The sequence below is a fragment of the Trachypithecus francoisi genome, unplaced genomic scaffold (genome assembly GCF_009764315.1).
Source record: "Trachypithecus francoisi isolate TF-2019V2 unplaced genomic scaffold, Tfra_2.0 Lachesis_group17, whole genome shotgun sequence".
NCBI lineage: Eukaryota > Metazoa > Chordata > Mammalia > Primates > Cercopithecidae > Trachypithecus > Trachypithecus francoisi.
Genome location: NW_022681462.1, coordinates 80864508 through 80879110, shown reverse-complemented (window position 1 = coordinate 80879110; position 14603 = coordinate 80864508). Strand labels below are relative to the sequence as shown.

Sequence of the window (14603 nt, the reverse complement as noted above, 5' to 3'; positions counted from 1 at the left end):
GGCCGCCGCGAGGGCGGGGCCCGCAGTTCGGTTGCGCTGCGGAGCGCAGCTGTGAGGGAGTCGCTGTGATCCGGGGCCCCGGAACCCGAGCTGGAGCTGAAGCGCAGACTGCGGGGCGCGGAGTCGGGAGGTGAGCGCCCAGGGAAAAGAGGGCCCCGGGAGGAGGCGGTTCGCGAGAGGACGGAAGGATCGGCCTCCGAGGCCCAGGACGGTGGGACCCGCCAGGCGGGTGCTGAAGGCGGCCCTGCTCACTCAGTAGCCCAGGCCCGATCGGGCCCTGCCTGCTGGAGCCGAGGGGCCGCTTCGGCCCCGCAGTCCCTGCCTGTCCCTCCCCGGCCTCTCTGGCTTGGCGGCGGCGCCCCGGAATTCTGCGGGCGCGGGTCGGGAGGCCCTGGCGTTCGCTTGGAACTCCGGCTGCGAGAGGCGGGGCCCGGCGGGCGGGGGCGGGGGCGGGGGCGGCGGTCGAGGCCCGGCGGTCTGCGGAAGCGCGGCGGCCTGGCCAGGCCTGCTCGCGGGGCGGTGCGCCGACTGCGCGGGGGCGTGGCCTGCGCCCCTGACTACGCTGCCTGGCCGGCCTTTGATGAGGTGGCCGCCACTGGCTCCCTGGGCCCCAGCCTGGTGCCTGCGCGGGCCGTCGCTGCCTTCCAGGCGCAGGGCATGCGACCTGTTGGAGTGTGAAATTCTAGGGGCCAGGTTCCTCTCCCGAGCGGTTTTATTTCCCACTGGACAGTGCTGCGGGTCTCAGAGGCCCTCTGGTCCGCTCAGGGTGAGGACAGCTGAGAGGCCCGGGCCCGTGAGCTCTTGCAGAGGAGCTGACACGCAGAGGGTCTGCTGTCCAATAAACGAAAGTCTCGGGGAAAAACTTTGCAGGGCGATCTGCATTACTCCAAAGTGAACACTGCATGTCTCAGGGTGGCTGGAGGCGGCAAGGAGAATCCCCTTATGGGCGCTTATGAGCTTTCCCATGTGTGATCTCTTTTAAACCTCTCAGCGGCTCCGAGGCAAAACTCCCAGTGTCGCAGAGGTTTCTTCATCAATAAGAGGAGTGCTGGAGGATCTCGGGCACTGCCCTCATTTTGCCTGCGGAGGAAAAATTAGGAAGGGACAAAAAGTCACAAAAATTAGGAAGGTCGTGGGGTGGGCGGTAAGCAAATTCCAAGGGCATATCTCTGATGAAGGGTTGGTGCCTCCTGTGGTGCCCTACTGTGGATTAGTTGTTTGTGTCCTGGGTCCAGAAGTTTCTTTGGACTCCATTGGCTACAGCTTTCCTGTATTAGAATTCTACTGTTATTTCCTATTGTAATCTGGCTGGGAATTTTACTTAGTTCAGATTCTAGATGCATTCAGTGAATGTAGCTGCTCAAGGAAGTAACTGATAGTGTCTTACCATTTTCTTAGCTGCTTTTCGGATGAAGGAACATGATCTCTAACAGAAGTTTTCTGGTAGATTACTAAAACAGGCAGATAGTAGCTTTCCTGGCTGGCTAAGTTAAATCCCTCTCCAGCGATCCTCCCACTTCAGCCTCCTAAGTAGCTGGGATTACAGGCATGAGCCAGCGCGCCTGGCAAATCTCTCTAGAATAAGCCAGGATCTAGAAAATAACATACGGAAAGAATATCTTGCCAGATTTCCTTTGTACTGCCTATTGCTCTTTGGTATTCACTAGACTGTCTTCTAATAAAAATCTCCTTAGTTGAGTTAAATGTAGTGTAGATTGGGGGCAGAGATGGGCACAAATGGGCATCAGAGAGTTCTAAAAATACATGTGGACTTTTTAAAAGATTGGTGTGTTGACGGGAGACTTCTGAACTTACAGGAGCACATTTACTTTCCAGGGTATCACTTTCTTTGTCTTTTTTTTTTTTTTTTTTTGAGTCATAGTCTCACTCTCTCACCCAGGCTGTGGTGCAGTGGCACCATTTGGGCTCACTGCAACCTCTGCCTCCTGAGTTCAAGTGATTCTCATGCTTCAGCCTCTTGAATAAGCTGGGATTACAGACATGTGCCAACACACCCTGCTAATTGTTGTATATTTTTGTTGCCCAGGCTGGTCTTGAACTCTTGAGCTCAAGCAGTCCGCCTCCACCATCTCCCAAAGTGCTGGGATTACAGGCATGGGCCAGCTTGCCCGGCCCAGGGTGTCTCTTTCATACTGTAGCGCACTCTCTTGAGCCAAGCACACACAGGTTCCACCTCCTTCAGTCTTTGTTCTTAGAGATACAGAATAACATTAAGTGGTTGTCTTGTGACTTTTTGTACAAGTTAATGGCATTCAGCTCTTGAGAATTCTTTTTCTTCAAGTACCCATGACCCTGAAAAAAATGTTATGCTGTATAATACTTTTTCCTATAAAAGTTGTACATTGAGTTATTTGTATTTGTAAGAAATAACCTAGGCCAGTGCGGTGGCTCATGCCTGTAATCCCAGCACTTTGGGAGGCTGAGGCGGGCGGATCATGAGGTCAGGAGATTGAGACCATCCTGGTTAACACGGTGAAACCCCATCTCTACTAAAAATACAAAAAATTAGCTAGGTGTGGTGGCGCATGCCTGTAGTCTCAGCTATTCGGGAGGCTGAGGCAGGAGAATCCCTTGAACCTGGGAGGCGGAGGTTGCAGTGAACCCAGATCACACCACTGCACTTCAGCCTGGGCAACAGAGTGAGATTCCATCCCCTCCGCCAAAAAAGAAATAACCTATATCAGATCTAGTGCCCCAGAGAGTGGAAACCAGAGCCTTTGAGCAATGTGAATGAAATGAAAGCTGGAAGCTTAAAGTCTTAGCTCTGACTTGAATTTGTGGCTGCTTGAATGTGGGTATTTATTTTGTTTGTTATTGTATCCCAAGGACTTAGCCCAATGGTTGGCCCACAATAAGTGCTTAAAAAAAAATCTGTCAAATGAGTGAATGAAAAAAAAATGTTGTTAACCAATACCCATTTGTCACACTCACATCACAGGAAAGGTGAGGTCATCAGGGTTGAAGTCACTAACAACTGCCAGTCACCTGCCCCAAGGGTAGCCTCACCATGGACTGGCGGGCTTGTTCTGTGTAGAGAAGGGATGGATAGTGAATGCCAAGGTTAGTTCTAGCTGGATAAATTAGCCAAAAGTTTCAGCTGGATAAGTTGGCTGAGGATGCCACAGGTCCAGCCTTAAGGCTGTCTCAGTGCAACATTTTGGAGTCTGGAGTCATCTGTTCTGAATAGCGCCCATATAGCTTTTTGTTTTTAATTTTTTTTTTTTTTTTTTTTTTTTTTTTGAGACAGAGTCTCGCTCTCGCCCGGGCTGGAGTGCAGTGGCCGGATCTCAGCTCACTGCAAGCTCTGCCTCCTGGGTTTACGCCATTCTCCTGCCTCAGCCTCCCAAGTAGCTGGGACTACAGGCGCCGCCACCTCGCCCGGCTAGTTTTTTGTATTTTTAGTAGAGACGGGGTTTCACGGTGTTAGCCAGGATGGTCTCGATCTCCTGACCTCGTGATCCGCCCGTCTCGGCCTCCCAAAGTGCTGGGATTACAGGCTTGAGCCACCGCACCCGGCCTAATTTTTTGAGACAGAGTCTCACTCTGTTGCCCAAGCTGGAGTGCAGTGGCACAATCTCAGCTCACTGAAACCTCTGCCTCCTGGGTTCAAGTGATTCCCCTGCTTCAGCCTCCTGAGTAGCTGGGACTACAGGTGTGTGCCACCACACCTGGCTAATTTTTTTATTTTTAGTAGAGACAGGGTTTTGCCATGTTGGTCAGGCTGGTCTTGAACTCCTGACTTAAGGTAATCTACCTACCTCAGTCTCCCAAAGTGTTGGGATTACAGGCGTGAGCCACACATAGCTTAATTCTTGAGCACAGTACAAATAGGGTGTACTTGGGGATTCAAAGGGAAGCATGTTGGATGAATATTTGCCAAGAAGGAATGGAGCACCTGATTTTGCTGTTGATTTGAACCTGACTCTAAGTGAGGTTAGACTGCCGTAAATCTTGTGTTTGTCATTCCTGGGTGGGTCATCTTCAACTATGATAGCTCACCTTCTCTAGACTTGAGTTAGGAGAATAGTTAATGTTGCAGTATTTAGGACTGATTCTGATTTTGGATTTAAAGGAAACAAAGGTGGTGTGTATTTCCTATTTTTAATTTTAAAAATTTTGTGTAGAGACTGGGGTCTTGTTATATTGTCCAGGCTGGTCTCAAGTGCCTGGCCTGTTTTCTTTTGAATTCGCATATGAAGTTATTAGGATTATTAAATCTTTTTATTTATTTCTTTTTTTGAGACAGAGTCTCCCCCTGTTGCCCAGCCAGTGGCATGATCATAGCTCACTGCAGCCTCAAACTCCTAGGCAATCAAGTGATTCTCCCTTCAGCCTCCCGGGTAGCTGGGACTATAGCTGTGTACCACCTCACCCTGCTAATTTTTAATTTTTTTTTGTAAAGATGGGCTCTCACTTTGTTGCCCAGGCTGGGTCTCAAACTCCTGGCCTCAAGTGAACCTCTTGCCTTGGCTTCTCGAATTGCTAGGATTACAGGGGTGAGCCACTGTGCTCAGCTGGATTACTAAATTTTTCTTTTTCTTTTTTTGAGATGGGGTCTTGCTGTCACCCAGGCTGGAGTGCAGTGGCACGATCTCGGCTTACTGCAACATCCACCTCCCTGGTTCAAAAAATTCTTGACCGGGCGCGCCTGTAATCCCAGCACTTTGGGAGGTCGAGGCGGGCGGATCACAAGGTCAGGAGATCGAGACTATCCTGGCTAACATGGTGAAACCCCGTCTCTACTAAAAATACACAAAATTAGCTGGGCGTGTGGTGGGCACCTGTAATCCCAGCTGCTCGGGAGGCTGAGGCGGGAGAATGGTGTGATCCCAGGAGGCGAAGCTTGCAGTGAGCCGAGATTGTGCCGCTGCACTCCAGCCTGGGCAACAGAGTGAGACTCCGTCTCAATAGAAAAAAAAAAAAAGAAAAAATTCTCCTGCCTCAGTCACCTGAGTAGCTGGGGCTACAGGCACATGCCACCACACCCAGCTAATTTTGTATTTTTAGTAGAGATGGGGTTTCGCCATGTTGAACTCCTGACCTCAGGTGATCTGCCCACTTCGGCCTCCCAAAGGGATTACGGGCGTGAGCCACCGCGTCCAGCCTGGATTACTAAATCTTTACAGATGTATCCTGACCCTCTCTGCCTTCTCCCTCTGTACTTGCCCCAACCAATGCAGATCTGAGTGTTCCTTCCAGCATGTCGGAGGGGGAGTCCCAGACAGTACTCAGCAGTGGCTCAGACCCAAAGGTAGAATCCTCATCTTCAGCTCCTGGCCTGACATCAGTGTCACCTCCTGTGACCTCCACAACCTCAGCTGCTTCCCCAGAGGAAGAAGAAGAAAGTGAAGATGAGTCTGAGATTTTGGAAGAGTCGCCCTGTGGCGCTGGCAGAAGAGGCGAGAAGAGGTAAGGTGATGGTACAGTCACTCTTGGGGGAGTGAATTCTGGAAAGGTGAGAACTGGAAGAGCGAAGTCTTTTTTTTTTTTTTTTTTTTTTTTTTTTTGAGGCAGAGTCTCGCTCTGTCGCCCAGACTGGAGTGCAGTGGCGCAATCTCGGCTCACTGCAAGCTCCGCCTCCCGGGTTCACGCCATTCTCCTGCCTCAGCCTCCCGAGTAGCTGGGACTACAGGCGCCCGCCACCTCGCCCGGCTAGTTTTTTGTATTTTTAGTAGAGACGGGGTTTCACCATGTTAGCCAGGATGGTCTCGATCTCCTGACCTCGTGATCCGCCCGTCTCGGCCTCCCAAAGTGCTGGATTACAGGCTTGAGCCACCGCGCCCGGCCAGAGCGAAGTCTTAAAAGAGGCCGACCAAACTTCAGTAGGTTGGGGGCTAGGAGGAGATGATCATATGGAGTATTAAAATGGAGGATTTGCGAGATAACTTTAATTCTTTCATATGAATTTCTTCTCAGGTGAATCAACGGAATGTACCAGGTATTGACAGTGCATACCTGGCCATGGATACAGAGGAAGGTGTAGAGGTTGTGTGGAATGAGGTACAGTTCTCTGAGCGCAAGAACTACAAGCTGCAGGAGGTAGGTAATGCTGAAAAGGTGAAGCCTGAGGAATGTTGGAACAGTGATTTAGAGAGGAATTGGTGTTGGGAAGCTGCCCATGAGGAGAGTATGTTGGGGTCAGTTCATTTCTGGGGAGGGACAGGAAATGGCTTCTCAGGATTATTACAGTGATTTATGAACTCTGTTATTCCACTGTCTCGCTTGCTCTCAGGAAAAGGTTCGTGCTGTGTTTGATAATCTGATTCAATTGGAGCATCTTAACATTGTTAAGTTTCACAAATATTGGGCTGACATTAAAGAGAACAAGGCCAGGGTAAGAATTTTTCCCCATATTTCCTGAACTTACTGCAAAGAGACTAGCTGCATTTATTATTGTTCATTTTATACTCAGAGATTAAAACAAGGTAGTTTTGAAACAGAACTGGAATCAGCTGCAGTGGCGATAAGAGTAGGGCTTCAGTTGTCACCTATGCCTTTTGTATGGCTATAGATTGGGCAGAAAATGAGTGAACTTTTGCTTCCTTCTTCCCATAACTTTTATTGCTTAGTAGTTTTCATTGCCCTATTTAGTCTAAATAAGTAAAGCTAAGAACAAAAGGAGAGAAATTTTAACAAACTTTCAAATTTAAAATCTGTTACAATGGAAGGGATCATTTCTACCATAAGACCTTTTAGTAAATGCTTTGCCTCCCCAGGTCATTTTTATCACAGAATACATGTCATCTGGGAGTCTGAAGCAATTTCTGAAGAAGACCAAAAAGAACCACAAGACCATGAATGAAAAGGTATAGAAGGAGAGCAGACAAAGTTTTAGGCTCGGGGTGGGGCGGGGCGGGGGGCTTAAAAATTACTGTGTTAATAATGAAGCTGATCAGGAAGGGATGGAAGTTGCTGGTGGGAGAGAGTTAAGAGAGGGAACTACTGCTGACCCTTGGATCAAACTTTGTTCCAGGCATGGAAGCGCTGGTGCACACAAATCCTGTCTGCCCTAAGGTAAGTAGTACCTGGTTAGTTTCTTACCCATATTTCCTGATTTAGTTCCTCCAAACAGATTTCAGGGCACTACTCTTCTGTTCTCTTCTGCCTTTCCCCACTTTCTTTGAATCATATACTGTCAAGATTAGGCCCCCTACGGGTCTTTTAAAGGGTGCATCCTAATGCCCTAACCACAACACTTACCTCCTACCTCTTTCTCCTAGTGCTTATCCAGCTTTTTAAATCATCAGGCATAATGGAGATTCAGAGTGTGGGGATTATCTTTATGGTGACCAGCAGGAGACCTGGCCCTTGCTCCTCTTAACCCTTGGGTTCCCCTTGCCCTTAATTTCCCAGTGGCCCCTCTAACAGCCCAGTGCCCCCACAGCTACCTGCACTCCTGTGACCCCCCCATCATCCATGGGAACCTGACCTGTGACACCATCTTCATCCAGCACAACGGACTCATCAAGATTGGCTCTGGTGAGGGGAGGGAGAGGTTCTGGGCAGGGGAGCCTCGGGAATTTGGGAACCATGGGGGTAAGATGAAAGGAATGGGGGATAACAGAGCAAAATTCTGAAGTGTGGGCCGGTGAGAAGAGAAAGGACCTTGCTAGGAGTAATTCATAGGAGAGGCCAGTTAATTAGTGGAGATGGGGTAGGATATGTAATCTTACACCTTTTTGAAAGGAAATTAGGGTCAATACAGAGATACTGATAGGAGGTTGGGAAAGGGCAAGAGATACGGGTTTGAGGTTTGATTTGAGTCCTGGGGCCAGACCCTGCCAAGGAGGTTCCAGGCTGTGCCTGCTGTGAGTGCTTTCATTTGCTGTGTATTTGTGTGCAGTGTACAACATTTCTGTGTGCTGTGTCTGTGTGGTATTTGTGTGTCCATTTGTCTGGGGCTTGGCTGCTCCATGGCTCACAACTTTTCTCTGTTTTCCTCCCTCCCGCTTACGGGCTGCTCTGTTCCCAACAGTCTTTCATAGGATTTTTGCTAATGGTGAGAGCTCCCTCTGCCCCACTCGGGGCTCTGTTTGTGCTCCCTCTGCTCCCTTGGCGGCTGCCCAGTGCATGCAGTCGTGGGAGCAAACCCTCTTCTCCTATCTTCCCTGCCTAATTATGCCTGCTTAGCTTCTGCCCTGCCAGCCCTCCGCCTGCTTGCCCCTCCATAACCTGCTTGTTTCCTGTGGATTCTGCCTGGCTGGCCACTTACCTCCTGGATTCATGTTCCCCCTCATCATCAGGCTAGTTTCCCAGCTCATACTGTGCTCCCAGATCCTCTGTGACTTGTGGTCATTGTTGATGATCTGAGTGAGTCCAAATTGGGCCTGGTCCTGTTTCCTCATTCAGCTCTGTGGCAGGCAGTGTTGAGGAATAAGGGGGTAGAATAGGAGTCTAAAAAGTTTTGGTGGATTAAAAGTGGAACTGATTCAAGGGTATTAGCTCAATTCTGAGCTCTTTTTGAGTTTCACTCAGCAAAGGTGGGTAAGAAGGAGGCTACCTCCTGAGTTGTATGTTAATACTTCTTATCCTTATTTATCCAAGTTCCTGAGGTCTCCAATTGTCCCAGATTAGGAAGGGCTGCCTGTGTTTTTATGTTATTTGCAGGGTGGATGAAAAAACTAAAACCAAATATTTTCATGTGAGTAGGGATTAGATGTACCTGGGATTTAGGGAAGGTGAATGGGGCACAAGTGAAAGTTTTTCCTTAAACTGCATTGCTTCTAGACTAGCCCAAAGTCCCTGTGTATCTGTTAATTTAGTCTGGTGCTTTTGTTGCTCCTGATTTAGGGACATTAGATAAGAAGCAGCAGGACTAAGAAAGGGGAGGTAGGTGGTGTCCATGTGTGGTCTGTAGTTCAGGACGGGAAAGGGGATATGTTTGTGCCTGTTGAGGGTCATCAGAAAGGAGACTTTAGGAGAGAATTTGGCTTTTGGGGCCTTTCTCTGGAGTGAGACTATTCTTCGTTGATGGTGGTCAGATTGTGTGTGTCTCCCCTACTCCCAGTGGCTCCTGACACTATCAACAATCATGTGAAGACTTGTCGAGAAGAGCAGAAGAATCTACACTTCTTTGCACCAGAGTATGGAGGTGAGCCTTCCTGCTTTCTCTGCCCTGTCCTCATCCCCTGCTTTTGCACCTTATAACTTGAGGTACAGAGGCAATATAACTGAAACTTCTAGGCCTTCTCTACCAGCATACAAAATATTTTTTTCTTTTCTTTTTTTTTTCCTAAGGCATTCCTGCCAACCCTAGCCCCCAATCCTCTGATTAACCAAAGCCTTCTCGGTTTTCCCTAGAAGTCACTAATGTGACAACAGCAGTGGACATCTACTCCTTTGGCATGTGTGCACTGGAGGTGAGGAGACTGGAGGGGGGCGGCAAATGAGAAGATGGAAGGGGTAATGGAGGGAGGACAAGTAAGGCGCTGGCTTGGAAGGAGTGATTGTGGGAGCACTGACGTTCTTAGGTGTCTCCTTTATTTTTATTCCTCCTCACTGAAGATGGCAGTGCTGGAGATTCAGGGCAATGGAGAGTCCTCATATGTGCCACAGGAAGCCATCAGCAGTGCCATCCAGCTTCTAGAAGACCCATTACAGAGGGTAAGGATCTTCAGGATCACTCCCTCCTCAACTGACCTTCAGATTTCTTCTGGTTTTTCTTCCTTTGTATCCACTGGGCATATGCTCCTAAGAGCTAGGGAACATAAAACAGAAAGGACACGCAAAATCTGTAAACATTTTCTTAGGAGGTGCCTACCCTGTTTTTGCATATATACACATAGGTTAGGGGGTTAAGATGGATGATACTGGGATTCAAAGTTGTGTGTTGGCTGGGCGCAGTGGCTCACACCTGTAATCCCAGCACTTTGAGAGGCTGAGGCGGGCGGATCACTTGAGGTTAGGAGTTTGAGACCAGCCTGGCCAACGTGGTGAAACCCTGTCTCTGCTGAAAATACAAAAACTAGCTGGGCGTGGTGGTGTGTGCTTGTAGTCCCAAATACATGGGAGGCTGAGGAAAGAGAAATGCTTGAACCTGGGAGGCAGAGGTTGCAGTAAGCTGAGATTGGGCTACTGCACTCCAATCTGGGCAACAGAGTGAGACTGTCTCTAAAAATAAAAAAGAAAAAAAATGTATGTGAATTTAAATGTGCCTACATGGAGGTAAATTAATTTGATGGTTACCTCAGGCAATTGCTGTATACTCTCAGCCAGCCATTTTTATATTTTTATTTTTTTATTTTTATTTTATTTTATTTTATTTTTTTTTTTGAGACAGAGTCTCGCTCTTCCCCCAGGCTGGAGTGCAGTGGCCGGATCTCAGCTCACTGCAAGCTCCGCCTCCCGGGTTCACGCCGTTCTCCTGCCTCAGCCTCCCGAGTAGCTGGGACTACAGGCGCCCGCCACCTCGCCCAGCTAATTTTTTTGTATTTTTAGTAGAGACGGGGTTTCACCGTGTTAGCCAGGATGGTTTCGATCTCCTGACCTCGTGATTCGCCCGTCTCGGCCTCCCAAAGTGCTGGGATTACAGGCTTGAGCCACCGCGCCCGGCCCATTTTTATATTTTTAAGCACATCAGTCAATTTAAATTAAACCAGTTGTTTGGGATTTTATATTTATACAGTTTTAGTTAGGGATGGTGCCCTGAAATAATGAGCCAAGATTTAAAAGACATAAGGTTATGCATCAGTTGATAGACTATAGTAAGTAGAGCTTGGACAGGAAAGTCCAAACAAGAACAGTTTGTAACTCATTAGATAAGTATAATAGGGAACAGGAGAGAAAAGAAGACTAGTGGGAAGTCAGGAGGATAGTGTGGAGTAAGTTTCTACTTCAACATTGAGGTGGAGTATTCAAGTGAAAGATGAGGTATGTGGCCTTGTTAGCTTTCAAGGTTAAAAGCAGGAAAGCAGGTTGTCATGGGATGTGCAGGAGGTAGAAAAGGAGGCGGTGGAGTACGGTGGCTCATACTTTTAATCCCAGCACTTTTGGAGGCTGAGGTGGGAGGATCACTTGAGCTCAGGAGCTCGAGACTAGCCTGGGCAACGTAGCAAAACCCTATCTCTGTGAAAAAAATATAAAAATTAGCTGGGTGTGGTGGCACATGCCTGTGGTCCCAGCTACTCTGGAAGCTGAAGTGGGAGGACTGCTTGAGCCCAGGAGGTTGAAGCAGCAGTGAGCTGTGATTGTGCTACTATACTCCAGCCTGGGTGATACAGCAAGACCCTGTCTCAGGAAAAAGAGAGAGAGAGAGAGAGAGAGAGAGAAAGAGAAAGAAAGAAGGCAGAAATGGGTAGAGGAATCCTGGGAAATTGAGTGAATTCAGTGATTGTGGGCAAAGGAAATTGTGATACTAGGCTTGTGAAATAAAAAAGATGGTGAATATTGATCACATTGCGTAAGTTTGGGAAGAGAGAAGCTAAATTTGGCAAGATTTAGAATAGAAGATAGGCAGTGAGTTGGCTAATAAAGCAGAGGTAGAAACTAAGGAAAAGAAAGTGTGAACATTAAAGAAAAAAGAAAGCTTGTGGTTGGAGAGCAGAAAAATAATTAAACCCAGAAAGGCAGTGGCTGGTGTCTTTCATATAATATTTTATAGTTTTTGAAGCCCTTTCAGGTGCATTTATCAATATATTGTTTTCTCAGTAAGTGCTGAGCCCCTACTATGTACAAAGCCTTGTGCTAAGTATAATGAGAGTTATAAAGATGAACGCATTGAGGGGCTTGCCAGATGCCTGCTCCAGTTCCTTCTTTTCTTTTCTTTTTTTTTTTTGAGACGGAGTCTGGCTCTGTGGCCCAGGCTGGAGTGCGGTGGCCGGATCTCAGCTCACTGCAAGCTCCGCCTCCCGGGTTTACGCCATTCTCCTGCCTCCGCCTCCCAAGTAGCTGGGACTACAGGCGCCCGCCTCGTCGCCCAGCTAGTTTTTTGTATTCTTTAGTAGAGACGGAGTTTCACCGTATTAGCCAGGGTGGTCTCGATCTCCTGACCTTGTGATCCGCCCGTCTCGGCCTCCCAAAGTGCTGGGATTACAGGCTTGAGCCACCGCGCCCGGCTCCTTCTTTTCTTTTCTAGGAATTCATTCAAAAGTGCCTGCAGTCTGAACCTGCTCGCAGACCAACGGCCAGAGAACTTCTGTTCCACCCAGCATTGTTTGAAGTGCCGTCGCTCAAACTCCTTGCTGCCCACTGCATTGTGGGACACCAGCGTGAGTCCTCTTGGCCCGGTGGGGAATAGTCTTCCAATCTGGAACCCTGTAACTATCACTGGCATGCTTGCTTTCCTCTTCTATATCCAAAGGGATTTTTTTTTTTTTTTTTTGGGACAGAGTGTCACTCTGTCTCCCAGGCTGGAGTGCAATGGCTTGATCTCAGCTCATTGCAACTTCCAGCTCCCGGGCTCAAGCGATTCTTGTGCCTCAGCCTCCCGAATAGCTGGGATTACAGGCATGTGCCACCATGCCTGGCTAATTTCTGTACTTTTAGTAGAGATGGAGTTTCGCCATGTTGGCCAGGCTGGTCTTGAACTCCTGGCGTCAAGTGATCTGTCCACCTCGGCTTCCCAAAGTGCTGGGATTACAGGCATGAGTCACTGTGCCAGGCCTCCAAAGGGATTCTTTACCCCTTTGCCTGCATGCCTTCTATGACATTTAATCTGATTGTCCCTTCATAACATCCCACTCCATCCAGACATGATTCCAGAGAACGCTCTGGAGGAGATCACCAAAAACATGGATACCAGTGCTGTACTGGCTGAAATCCCTGCAGGACCAGGAAGAGAACCAGTTCAGACTTTGTGAGTAACTGAGAGGGTCTGAAAGAGGCAAATTGGTCACTACCACTCTTGAGGCTCTGTAAACTGTCCATTCTCTGGGAATGGTTGAATTTGCTATTTTGCTTGTTTCCTTCCTTCCATCTCCTTTCTCTTTTCTCCTCCAGGTACTCTCAGTCACCAGCTCTGGAATTAGATAAATTCCTTGAAGATGTCAGGTGAGAGCAGAGTGAGAAGACAGGCTTTCTTGAGAAAGCAAGCAGGGTTGGGTATCCTAAGGCATTCACAGAACCCATGTGACCTGTCTTCATCTTCTTCCAGGAATGGGATCTATCCTCTGACAGCCTTTGGGCTGCCTCGGCCCCAGCAGCCACAGCAGGAGGAGGTGACATCACCTGTTGTGCCTCCCTCTGTCAAGACTCCGACACCTGAACCAGCTGAGGTGGAGACTCGCAAGGTGGGGGCTGTGTGGGTGTGGATTGTCTCCATGGCTGTGGTGGAAGGGAGAGAGGACATCTCAAATAAGGCTCTATCCTTTAGAGAAAATGCTCCCTAGCAGCCATGCCCTATGGGCTGGAAAGACGTCTAGGTATTGGGTTTTTTACGGACAGGTCTCTAGAGTGACCCTCTCTTCCTTCCCTAGGTGGTGCTGATGCAGTGCAACATTGAGTCTGTGGAGGAGGGAGTCAAACACCACGTAAGGCTCAGGGCTAGGGTTGCGCAGGGCTGGTGGCCAGAGGGTAGGGAAGAAGAGTCTCATTTTCTGACTGTCCTATTCTCCAGCTGACGCTTCTGCTGAAGCTGGAGGACAAGCTGAACCGGCACCTGAGCTGTGACCTGATGCCAAGTGAGTCTCTCCTTTCCCTCAGAGGATGGAGAGTCTATGAGCCTTATCTTTTAGGGGCATATTCAGGGGTGGGAAAGGTGACAAGGCAGTAACACATTAACTCACATAGAATGACTATCTTAGCCCCTAAAGCAGTGGGTGGATCTGACAATTTAGCCCCAGTGGGGCTGTCTGAAGGGCCCCAGGTCCCTCAGTCCCATACTGTACTCACCCCCTCCTGTTTCTCTGTCAGATGAGAACATCCCCGAGTTGGCAGCTGAGCTGGTACAGCTGGGCTTCATTAGTGAGGTGAGGTTTCTGCCTTCATCTGCCCTGGCTGCCCCCATGCCTTCTCTTCCTCAGCCCCCATGTCACTGAGCACTTCTCCCCTAGGCTGACCAGAGCCGGCTGACTTCTCTGCTAGAAGAGACCTTGAACAAGTTCAATTTTGCCAGGAACAGTACCCTCAACTCAGCCGCTGTCACCGTCTCCTCTTAGAGCTCACCAGAGCCAGGCCCTGATCTGCGCTGTGGCTGTCCCTGGACGTGCTGCAGCCCTCCCATCCCTTCCCCCCAGTCAGTATTACCCTGTGAAGCCCCTCCCTTCCTTTATTATTCAGGAGGGCTGGGGGGCCTCCCTGGTTCTGAGCATCATCCTCCCCCTCCCCTTTCTTCCTCCCCTCTGCACTTTGTTTACTTGTTTTGCACAGACGTGGGCCTGGGCCTTCTCAGCAGCCGCCTTCTAGTTGGGGGCTAGTCGCTGATCTGCCGGCTCCCGCCCAGCCTGTGTGGAAAGGAGGCCCACGGGCACTAGGGGAGCCGAATTCTACAATCCCGCTGGGGCGGCCGGGGCGGGAGAGAAAGGTGGTGCTGCAGTGGTGGCCCTGGGGGGCCATTCGATTCGCCTCAGTTGCTGCTGTAATAAAAGTCTACTTTTTGCTAAAAGCGTCGTGTGTTCGCGCCTTTCCTGCCGGGGGAGCGGGCCCGG

General features: G+C 49.2%; 1 protein-coding gene and 1 long non-coding RNA gene across 2 annotated transcripts; one reads left to right on the top strand and one right to left on the bottom strand.

Moving 5' to 3' along the window:
• Positions 1-14560, top strand: NRBP1 (nuclear receptor binding protein 1). The gene is given in 19 exon segments (XM_033176213.1): positions 1-130; positions 5202-5405; positions 5408-5430; positions 5938-6060; positions 6254-6355; positions 6738-6827; positions 6995-7035; positions 7406-7500; positions 9029-9112; positions 9322-9380; positions 9526-9624; positions 12095-12227; positions 12709-12814; positions 12958-13008; positions 13112-13247; positions 13434-13487; positions 13574-13637; positions 13870-13925; positions 14010-14560. Coding segments are annotated over 18 exon segments (1605 nt in total). The 5' UTR covers positions 1-130; positions 5202-5221; the 3' UTR covers positions 14115-14560.
• Positions 12343-14011, bottom strand: LOC117062557. The gene is made up of 2 exons (XR_004428432.1): positions 13849-14011; positions 12343-13281 (listed from the first exon to the last, which is right to left on the bottom strand). It is a non-coding gene; the product is annotated as an uncharacterized LOC117062557 (long non-coding RNA).
• Positions 14561-14603: the final 43 nt, after the last annotated feature.